This window comes from Echinops telfairi, unplaced genomic scaffold, assembly GCF_000313985.2.
Source record: "Echinops telfairi isolate 266 unplaced genomic scaffold, ASM31398v2 ScPeMD7_7424;HRSCAF=8462, whole genome shotgun sequence".
In the NCBI taxonomy this organism is placed as follows: Eukaryota; Metazoa; Chordata; class Mammalia; order Afrosoricida; family Tenrecidae; genus Echinops; species Echinops telfairi.
The window spans coordinates 10,293,596-10,305,443 of record NW_022111324.1 but is presented as its reverse complement, the minus strand read 5'-3'; the positions used below and the strand labels follow the sequence as shown (position 1 = coordinate 10,305,443).

At 40.3% G+C, this 11,848-nt stretch overlaps 1 protein-coding gene across 1 annotated transcript in view; it reads right to left on the bottom strand.

Moving 5' to 3' along the window:
• Positions 1–873: 873 nt before the first annotated feature.
• NTMT2 (N-terminal Xaa-Pro-Lys N-methyltransferase 2) overlaps positions 874–11,848 on the bottom strand; it is a 32,372-nt gene continuing 21,397 nt past the window's right edge. The window contains exons 2-4 of the mRNA XM_004706739.2: positions 9,532–9,707; positions 2,722–2,971; positions 874–1,916 (exon numbers count right to left, since the gene is read on the bottom strand). Of these exons, the coding sequence (XP_004706796.1) occupies positions 1,645–1,916; positions 2,722–2,971; positions 9,532–9,707 (698 nt within the window). The 3' untranslated portion in view covers positions 874–1,644. The remainder of the gene's footprint in view (positions 1,917–2,721; positions 2,972–9,531; positions 9,708–11,848) is intronic.

Sequence of the window (11,848 nt, the reverse complement as noted above, 5' to 3'; positions counted from 1 at the left end):
AATCAAAGGCCTTCCTCTTTTTCGTTGCCCCTCTACTTTACCAAGTATGATGTCCTTCTCCAAAGACTGGTCTATTCTGACAACATGTCCAACATACGTGAGATGAAGTCTCTCCATCTCTGCTTCTAAGGAGCATGCTGGCTGTACTTCTTCCAAGACGAATTTATTTGTGCATTTGGCAATTCATGGTACTTTGAATAGTCTTCACCAGCACTATAGTTCAAATGCATTGATTCTTCTTCCGTCTTCCTTTCAATGTCCAATCATCACATGCATATGAGAAGATTGAAAATACCTTGGGTTGGGTCAGGCACACCTTAGTCTTCAAAGTAATATTCTTGCTTTTCAACACTTTAACGAGGTCTTGTACAGCAGATTTACCTAATGCAATGTGTCATTTGATCACTTGACTAATCATTACATTGGGGTGAATTAATTAAATGTTCAATCAAATATAGCAGGTTAATTTTTAAGTATGGCCCACGAATGATGACCAATATACTAATGAACCTTGGGAGGGTAGGCGTTGAGTTAGTGTGCTGGATGTATTTTTCCCATACACTGAAAAGCCACCAAAGTTATACTATAATATTTTATAACCGTCCTCTGGAGTTAGAGATATGGCTTTAAAAGTCCATATTTATAGTGGTAGTATATCCACCATGTAGATCTCTTTTACTTCAACTGACTTTTTGTATTTCATAGAAGACTGAATATAAATATCAAAAAATTCCTATCTTCTTCAAAATGGAGTGTTCAAAGACAGTTCAATTTAAAGATACTGATAATCAGTGAAATTTCATTTTATTTTTACATTTTATAGATTGTTCTTATTTGAACCAACGCCATAGGTTAATCCAGCAAGTCCAGTTATTTCCTTGTCCATTTCCTTGGCTGTTGCCCTGTACTTCCCACTGCACGCTCATATAAATCAAAGAACAGGAACAGCAGCAACGAAGTAAGCAGTGTTGGAAACCAATGGCTAAAATTACACTGTTAACAACATTTACTTATATGTTCAAGGCTGGAATTTCAGGGGTACAATATTTATTCCTGAAAGGGGACACTTCCCCATCACTGCAGACTTCTGTTATCAAATTTCCCCCATATGACATCACTGGCTAATGAAACTGACCCAAAATAGAAAGTGAATTCAATCACTTTTTCTGCCCAGAGAAAGGCTAAAGACTAAATTAAGAAATGGGCTTGTTTTCACAAGATTATTTAGACCAGTTCCCTCTTAATGAAGGGGGTATTTTTATCTATTTGTTCCAAAGGTTGCTGACCTGAGACTGGGGAAGGGTCTCCAGACTTCCCCCACCCTTCCTAGACCCTGATGTAATGCAAATCTTCAGGAACCAAGGCAGTTTAGACTTTAAGACATTGCTCCCTTTGCTGTTTTTGTGCCACTTGTAGTATAGATGTATTCAAATACTTAAAACATTTTCCCCTAGTGTTTCTTTCAGAAAATCCACACTGTGCATGCACTTATATCATTAATGAAAACTTGTCAAAACTTTATATATCACGAGTCATTTCCATTATACATTATGTCTTCTCTCTATCCCTCTCATAATTACAGAGAGCACCTAGAAGAACGGCACCCTCTCTCAAAGCACCACTGCCCAGTTCAACCCAGTCCTTTCAGGAGTGCCTATGGCAGCGCAAAGCGAACATCCACACCGGGATGCAATGCTCGGGGAAACCCTCCTGCTTCTCCTGACCCAGCACCACCAGCCCACTCTTCCTCATGAGGCTCCGGAGGATATCCATGTCCCTCGTCACGCTGCTGTCTGAGAGATCGAAAACACAGCCCTCCCGTGCCACATTGTCCTTCAGTACGATGACACCGTTGTCTTTCAGGCCATCTCCGCACCGGGAAAGAAATGCAAGAAGGTCCTTATCAGTTAGATACCCTACATGGGGGAGGGAGGATATTGGGGGAGTGGGGGTGGGGTGGGGGACAAGTGGATAGAGAGACAGGGTGAAATTGTGGGTCAGGAGGGAGATAAGAAAGAACACAGGGAGGATCAGAAGGAATGAGAGATTCGTTCACTCTTTCTTGAATTATTTAGTAGCCTGGATTGCTTTAGCTCCAGCGCACTCTGAGAATTTAGATGAGGGGATACCTCTTTTATCTAGGAGCTCTGACTCCTTCCTGTAATACAGGTATTATGCTTCCTGGACTAACTGCTTCACAGGCATGAAATTAAATTGCTGTGCACCCCAAGGGACTCCCTTCCACATCCCCAGAAAATCCAACTCTATCCTTTTTCGCCTTCTCTCTCTCTATATATGTGTGTGTGTGTGTATGTATATGTATATGTATATATATATGTATATATATATATAGTGTATATACACAACACACACACACAGTGAGACTCACTCACTAACGTCTCATTTCCGGGGGGTTAACATTGTGGTGCTCCACCCTTAGATTTTTTCAAGAGCTTAAATTTCATCTAGGACTTTACACTGATTTAGGTAAACTCTCTTCTTCTAAGGGGAAATTGTCAGGCTTAAACAGACCTTGTTGCACAAGGAATCTGGGGCACCAGAGCTTTGAGATACTTAATTTACATGATACTGCTCTAAGCACAAAGGCTCCTAAATCTCTTGTTCTCTCTCCTACTTTCCAAATCCTCAGTCTAGTCCTAAACCTGTTTTTTCTCTAGCTGGGAAGGAAGAAGGGTGGACTCAATGCCATGCAGAACTAACCAGAGACCCACTGAATCCAGATGACATCATATTTTCCAAATGGCGGTGTAAATTCTTGTAGGCTGTAGCAGTGGTAGCTGTCTACCTTGTCCCCTTTGACCTGCAGGTAGTTTGGGGCTTCAAGAAGAAAAGATTCCATCATGTCCACTAATTCCACGCTGTGGAAAACTGGCAACAAGACATGTTTGCTGACTCTTCCAATCCCAGAACCGCAATCCAAGGCACAGTCCGTTCCAGCTTTTCCCGGACCCTGCAGAAAAGGACCTTGTGGGATGCTCCAAAGACAGTTACTTACTTGCATGGGAAGGGACGGGGGCATCCAACTAACTTAACTCAACCTCATTGAGGTCGATTATCAAATAAGGAAATGCGCAATCTTTAGTGTATAATTCAATGAGTTTTGGCAAGTGGGAAGGACCCAGGTTATCACAGCTATAATCAAAGTATACAGGTTTCATTACCTTTTTCAAAATCTCCAATCATTTACAGTTTTACATCATTTTTTCCAAGTATAAATCATTTAAGATTGAAAAATACAATTCTAAAAGTTATATGCTTAAAAATATCGTTTTTTTCCCACCTCCCCCCAAAAAAGGTCATCGGCAGCCTTATGAAGATAGAAATTTGGTGGCTATGAATTTGAGTTGAATGTAATCACAGATAATGGGCCTACTCTATAGGTCATAACTCTAGGGGGTAAAAAAGAGTAAAGTATGGAGAATCTTTGAGTGTTAAAATTAGAAAATTTATTCACTGGAAATATTTCAATTCATACCGGAAGATTGAAATTTCATTTTTTCAAAAACAGATTTCAGGGGCTCTGAATGGCCTACCCCTCTTCTGTAGGTAGTGAACTTCGGAACATACCTGAGGGCATGTCAATGGCCCCATTCTTAGGCCAAGATTTTATTTTCAATCCAGCCCTCGTGGCACAAAGCACTGTCTTAGTGGAAAGGGGAGATTCCACTGAAGTCTCCTTTCATGCTAAAGATCCACTTTTGCTTTGGGACTGAACAATGACTTGATTTACTGGGCATAAAACCCTTAAAAGTGACTTTTTAAAAGTTGCACACTGCATTAATTGGGGGTAGGGGGGCAGGAGGGTTAAAGGGGTAGAGGTATTTAACTGATGCCAACTTTCTCAGACTTGATTTTGTAAAGTTAAAGAAAACATTTTCTGATTTGAAACCTCAGCTGGTCCAAATTATTTGGTCATAATTGGGATGGCTGCTAAATAGATTTTGTGCTAGAAATTACAGTAACAAGATACTTAAAGTTGCCAATCAATGTCTTAAAGAGAAAGGCTACTCTTGATTTCTCAGGAACTAAGGATTAAAAATAACATTTGGCTGAAGATTAAAGATGAAGTATGAGCTGAAGAACTTATCAGAAAAGATGCTTTCCAATCCAAAGGACTTCCTTACAGCTAGAAAGGTAAAACAAAGAACAAAAGGTGAACGCACTGGAGCTTCTTTTCTGAAAGAATAATAATCATGATTTATCAGGGCCTCATATAAACCAAAGTCTTCAGATCAACTATAGTAATCAAAATAACTCTACAAGACAAGTATTATTAACTCAAGATTCTAATATCACACAGCTAAGGGTAGAACTAGGATTAGAACTCAGGAGTGTTCACATGTACATTAGGGATGTCATTTCAACTGAAAATTCTTAATCCCTTACTCACTGTCTGTGAGTCAATTCCAATTCATGGCGATCCTGTGGGACAAAATAGAACTGGTCACTTGGAGTTCCAATTCTATAAATCTTTGTGGGAGTATCTTTTTCCTACAGAGTGACTATTGGATTCAAATTATTTACCTTGTGTTTAGCAGCTAATGGGTAACCCACTATACCACTAGGGCTCCTTTTTATTCATTGGTCTCACTTACTGCCAGTGAGTTCATTTTCACTTATAGCAGCAACCATAGAAGATACAGTAGCTCTGCCCTGTGGCTTTCTAAGACTGTATATCTTTAGGGAAGTAGAAAGCTTCATCTTTCTCCCTTTGAGCAGCTTGTGATCTTGAACTGCTGACCTCGAACCATGATTCACAGCCCAACACATTGTCCACTATGCCACTAGGACTCCTTTTTCTTCACTAGTAGTATATGTCACTGCTGTATTAAAAAGGATTCTAGGCTTCTTTCAGACACAGCAGAACTGAGGACTATTATTGCTGAATGATGTCCACTTTATATAAGGGAAGGGAAGGTGTAGTACAAAGCCACATGTGTTTCATTCCTTATTCTATGCTGCTACCCTCATTCAAATATAAAATTTAAATCAAGCTGATTCCGAAAAAGGCCTAAGCAAAAATGTTACATTAAGAAGGTTGCAAAGGGCAAAAAAGGGGAAATATATCTATGTACATATATTTATAGGTTTAGTATTAAAGTAGCAGAGGGACATTGGGCCTTACTCAAGTAATCCCTCAACACAATAACACTTTGTTCTATTAAACTGGCATTCCATGATGCTCATCTTCTCAACATGATCGCTGAAGACAAAGTGGGTACATAAGCAAATGTAGTGAAAAACTGATGGTGCCTGGCTATCAAAAGATATAGCATCTGGGTCTTAAAGGCTTGAAGATAAACAAGCAGCCATCTAGCTGAGAAGTAACAAAGCCCACATGGAAGGAGCACACCAGCCTGTGTAACCACCAGGTGTCGATAGGATCAGGTATCAGGCATCAAAGACCCAGAGCAAAAAATCATATCATTGTGAATGAGGGGGAGTGCAGAGTGGAGACACAAAACCCATCTGTTGGCAATTGAACATCTCCTCACAGAAGGGTCCCAAGTAGGAGACAAGCAAGCCAGGGTGCAGTATAGCACCGATAAGACATACAAATTTCCTTTAGTTCTTTAATGCTTCCTCCCCCCTACTATCATAACCCCAATTCTACCTTACAGATCTGGCTAGACCAGAGCATATACATATGGGTACAGATAAGAGCTGGAAACACAGGAAATCCAGGACAGATAAACCCCTATACCAGGAGTGGAAGGGGAAGGTGAGGGACATAGGGGGAACCGACCACAAGTGGGTGATGGGAGACATTGGTCAGTGTAAGACATGAAAACATAACAATAATTTATAAATTATCATGGGTTCATGAGGGAAGGGGAAAAAATGAGGACCTGGTACCAAGGGCTTAAGTAGAAAGAAAATGTTTTGACAATGATGATGGCAACAAATGTACAAATGTGCCTGACACAATGGATGGATGGACTGTGATTTTTCAGAAGTAGATGTCTAGATCTTTTTTTTTCAAAGTGCCCCTGTGTAGACTCCACCTTCCAGACTTCTGGTTAGCAACCTTTTGTGTTATTCAGGGATTTCATGCTTATCCATGCTTTACCCTAAAAGCTTCTATGAGGTGGGTTGCTCTTGTGCATATAGCCAGTGGTCTTAGAAGTAGAACCATGATAATAAGCAGGAAGATTTCTGCTAGAGGATTTCAAGAAAGTTTAAAACAACCCGACTCCTTTTTTCTCAATAGACAGATCATTGTGAAGCTGCTCTGGCTGGAATCAGACAGAGCCTCACTCACTCAGCTTCCTCTTATGGTCCAGGAAGTCCTTGAGTGCCATTCCAGAGAACCATAAACCGAAGTGTCTAAACCACTGAAGTCTAATTCTCCTAGCTCTTCCCATAGAGACCTAGAATTCCCTTGAAAAGTCACCTGTAATTTGTTCTTTACTCCTCAGTTTAGATGAGTAATATTTGACTACAGATATTTTTGAAGCAATGGTGATTTACACATTTCAAACATGCCTCAAACCCTACGGACCTCCAGCATCTCCAGTTAGTGCTCCGCTCCATTTTCCCATTTTTCTCTAAATGGTTGGCATTGCCCTTCATCTGGCATCCGAGTTCATTCTCTGTCTCTCACACAAACCAGCTAAAAGATTTAGGAACTTCATTTCCGTTCTGACTCTGTCTATATATACTGCTTTAAAGAACATTATTTGAAACTCATCCAGTAAAGTTTAAGTCCGAAATGAAAATACTTCCTGACACCATATAAAAATTGTGAAATATATCAAGTTAGTCTCAGATGGTTTAGCCATCCAATCTCTAAGAAACATCAAAAAATAAATAGCACCCGAGACTGGTTACTTTTTATAAATTGCTGTTTCCCCCACACTGGCCATCCAGATGCTTCTGACTCATGGTGACCTCATGTCTGCAGAGTAGAGCTGCTGTGAAAGGCTTTCAAGGCTCGGATCGTTCAGAAGCAGGTTCCCACGCCTATCTTCCCAGGCACCTTTGGATGGAGCTGCATCACGAACCTTTAAGTTAAGAGTCAAGTGTTTCACTATCTGTACCACTAAAGGGGCTTCCTTTTCAGCAGTAGAAAGGAACATTGGTAAGTTAGCAGCTATCCCGTTGACATCATCTTGGTAGCATTTGTGTTTTGCTAAAGTAAACACATTTGCAACAAGTTTAAATACCTCTCCCAATGTCCCAAGTCACTAAGAGTTAAAGAAAAATGAAAAGTTTAAATTAAACAACCTGCTTTTTCCCAGTCGACACAAGAATAAACTATGTCAGATACTCACATTCCCTAATGCTTGAATCGTGACCTGGACACTAATTTAGTGGGTTATTAAGGTAAAAGTACCAAAATATCACTCCTTAAAAATGACTGTTTGTACTTAGTTAGAGGTCACAACATCACAATGAGCCTTGTCTACTAAGAAGGACTGCTTATATTTGTTTGGAAAGAGCATGCTGCCTCTTCTCCAACATAAATAAGCAAGCACATGGCTGTTGCCTTTCCCAGGTCGGTGGGCGTAGGTGCCGGCTCTGTCTGACCAGCCTCCCTGTGGTCGGATTGGCATTCCACAGGGAGTGACAAGACAGTTGGATTACCAATTAAGCTTCTGAAATGCTATGGGATCAAAGTCAGCCTCACCAAGAGGCATGCAGTAGACACTGCTCTGGCTAGACTGAAGGAGAGCTGAATCTATGGCCCACTCTGACCCACCCCCACGTGGGGGGCGGGTGGTGGTGGCAAACAGAGATGGTTTCTGCTATATGAGACAGATGGAAAAAAATAAGTCATGGTCAACAGCAGGGTTTGGTGTCAGACAGAACTGACTGGGCCCAAATCCCAGAGCTGACTTTTACCATTTGTGTGACCTTGACAACCTTTTTATATTTTCAATCCTCAGTTTCCACAATGGTAAAAACCAGACTAATTATAGTACTTGCCTCCTAGAGTCATCCTGAAGAGTAAACAAGACAAATGATTTTAAAGTGCCTAACAAGGAAAGTGGACATTTCAGAATAAGTGCTCAGTGAATACTGTTTTAGTAATAGTTGTGGGCCACTTGACCTTACATCCAGACAACTATGGCCATTGTCTGCAGACTTCAGGATCCTTGATAGCTGCATCTGATGTCTAGACACTTCCATTGCAATGGGTGTCCTACCTACCCCCATATTCTCTACTGTCAGGTTCTGAACTCATGTGCATACAGCACACCTGGGAAGTTAGATATAAAGTGGACCTCAGCTCCACACTTGATGCACTCTTAATATCATGCTTCTAAGTAAGTTGCCAGTCTAGTCCCAGGGTATAATATTTTCCCAAATTATGAATCCTTTGTCAGATTAAAATAGACTCTAAATTCCATACCAATTAATTTAGGACAAAATATCTGTTTGCCAATTAGGATTCATATCTTCAGGAGCAAGAGTGGCATCATTACATGTGATAAAACTATTTTAACAACTGAATGAAGTGCCTCAAAATATACTGTATGCTTTATATTAAAGCCTGTTACTACTAACCCCCAAAACCCACAGCCATCAAAACAATTTTCATAGTGAGCCCAACTGAAAGGGGAGTTCTGTATCATATAGGAGAGACAGCCTCATCTTTTGCTCTCAGAGGGACTGGGATGTTCTAACTGCTGACCCTACGGTTAACACAACCCCCTTCACCACCAGGGCTCCTTCAGTTAGGACTACTTGAAGTCCTAACATAAATATTTGGGGCATTTAATGAACTAACACAAGCACTTGTTTGAATTGTCCTGTCAAGCAAACTCTGTTGTTGGCCTCTAGGCCTCATTTTTCTCACCTGTAACTAGAAAATAACAATAGAGCCTATACTTCAGAGGATAATATGAAAATCATGCCCAAGGATACTCACCCAGCGAGTGGGGGAACTCTGGAGGCTAAGATTTGGGGACCTTTTCTATAAATTCTTTGTCTATATGGCAAGAAAGTTTTTGTTGTTTTTTTTTAAAGAAGGCGATATACCAGTTACAAGAGGATCATATTCTTCTTAAATCCTTTTGGATCAAGGCAAATTATGAACTTTGTACAAGATTAAATAAAAGGATCCCCCTCCCGTTCTTTTTAAACTGGACGTCAGCATGCACTTCCTTACCACACTCATTTTCATTATAGAGAAGTAATAAATAACCCCGATCACAAATAGCACGATCCTTCATCAATCATCTGGGTGTCAGCTGTTCATCTGGGAGACGCTAAACAGGTGTCTTCTTAATCCCCAACGTGACTATCAATAGTACTGTTGGTGAATGCGAGACTAGTTGGTGTTCAGAAGGTGAAATGCCAAGTGGGATGACTCCACAGGGGTCTTTCTGAATAACTTAAAGCAAGTTTTCAGGTTAAACTCTTGGCTGAGCCATGTGACTTTAACCTGACTTCAATGACAACGACACAAGGATAAGTGAATTTAGTGTTTGTTTGTAAGGGCTTTGCCTCCCCATCTAGCTGCCCCTGGATACTGTGTCTTGAGTAGGGCCAAGAACTACTTACCCCAACAAATTTCCGAAGGAATTCCCGGGAGGCCTGGACATCTGGGTTGGAGAGTTCAATGAAATTTCCCATCATACCCTCTTCTGTGGCTGGCACTTCTTGGTAGAACAGTTTAGCTCTGGCATAGAACTGCATCTCACCGTTGATAACCTGGCTTGTCAAAGCATACAGTTTCACTGCAAATGAAATATTAAATTTTATTGACAGAACAAGCCCAATATTATCCAGTATTGAATTTCCTCCTATGAATGCATAAATGTGTTCTGTGGAAAAGAGGGTGCTGGGTTTGAAATCAGCATTTATTAGTTATGTGTTCTTAGAGAAGCTTCTTAGCTCATTTGATCTTCAAGGGTCAAATCTACAAATCACAATTGTATGGCACGTCCACCATTTAATAACCCTGTAGCTTAATAAGCCATAGATTATCATTGCATGATACAATGCTTAGCAGTGTTCAGTACAATAGAACAAAGAATGCCATCAGCTTCATGATGAATTTTATCTTTAAGTTTCAAATACTTTATGAACATATTTTTATCCATCCTTATTTCTAATCATGAAGTCGACTGGGTAGAGTTGTTTTTCTCTCTCCCTCAAGGAACACATATTCTTGTACTTATTGTACAAAAACATGCTTGAGCTCTACCTGCTGACCGTAAAACAATAAAAGGAGTATTATAAATGGAGTGTATCCCCTCAAAAGATGCTGTAGACTCCTAGCTCAGGTGTCTGTGGATGTAACCCTATTTTCTTATTATGTTGCCAGTGTCGTGAATGTCCTAAACTCGATCATTTCTGAGTTATAAAAAGAGCAAATTAGACCCAAATGGGAGCACATTCTGGTGAAAACAGATGGGAGGATCACCAAGAAGCCAGGAATGCCTGGGGCTATCAACAAAGAAAGGATCAACATAGCCTAAACCTTCATTTAGACACTTACACTCTAGACCAGTGGTTCTCAACCTTCCTAGTGCCGCGACCCTTTCATACAGTTCCTCATGTGGTAGTGACCCCCAATCATAAATTTATTTTCGTTGCTACTTCATAACTATAATTTTGCTACTGTAATGAATTATAATGTAAATATCTGATATGCAGGATGTTTTTCATTGTTACAAATTGAACATAATTAAAGCATAGTGTTTAATCACAAAAACAACAATATGTAATTATATATTGTGAAATATGTATTTCTAATGACAAGTAAATGAAATTTTGTTTTGAAGCATGGTATAGCATGGGTAACAGTTTTCATGCCAGGTATGTGGGCCTGTCTGCATGTGGGCGGACCCACCTGGAGACGGATAGAGGAGCGGTGTCTCTGTTCCTAAGACCCTGGGAAATATATGTTTTCCAACGGTCTAAGGCAACCCCTGTGAAAGGGTCGTTCAACCCCTCAAAGGGGTCACAACCCACAGGTTGAGAACCGCTACTCTGGACTGTGAGACAAGAAATCTCTGTTTATTAAAGTCAAAGACTTGCAATATTTGTGTAGCAGTAGTGCTAGATAGTTAAGACAAAGAGAAAGGAGCTCTGGAAGCTCAAAAGGTCAGTGATTTGGGCCACCAGCTCGGGAAGGAACATCTACTTCAAGATGAGACACCGAACACTGATTTCTCTACCTTCAGTACCCCCCCCCAATTATCATACCACACTAAATTCATAACAATGAAAACCAAGAGGTATTGCTATTTCACCAAATTTCTCAGATATAAAAAGGAGCATACGGAACAAACTGAGGAAGGTGCATCCCAGAGCAGTTACAGGAGGAGCTTACATTCTAAATGGAGAACTAACAAGTATCAAGTGTACGAAGGAGAACAGCACCTGAAAGCATGAGTGCTCATCAAGTCCGTCTGCAAAACAGCCAGGTAAGGATGAAAGGCACCCTCCCTGGGTAGCAATAAGTAACACAACAGTACTCCTAGGTAGGTAGAGTGAGGAAGTTTATCCTTTACATTTTTTAACAAATTGCCCAGGGACAACTTTACAGAGGTGAATATTAGGATCCCAGAACAGGTCTGACCTGGGCTTCCCCAGGACAAGTTCTTCAACTGCTGATATTCATCAGAGTCTGATAAGTTCTACTTGCATATGGGAGAGCTTCTAGTTATTTTCATTCAGAAGAAAGATGTGTAACCTAAAATCATTGACCTTGTTCTTCATTCATTAATATGGACAATTACCTTCAACCATATGAGGGGAAAATATCAGCTTGAAAGTATAAATTTAAGATAAGCAATCAGAACTGACATTTAAGGAAACAGAAATAATTCAGAAGACAAGAATTTAAAACAAAGCAAAGTAGACAACATTC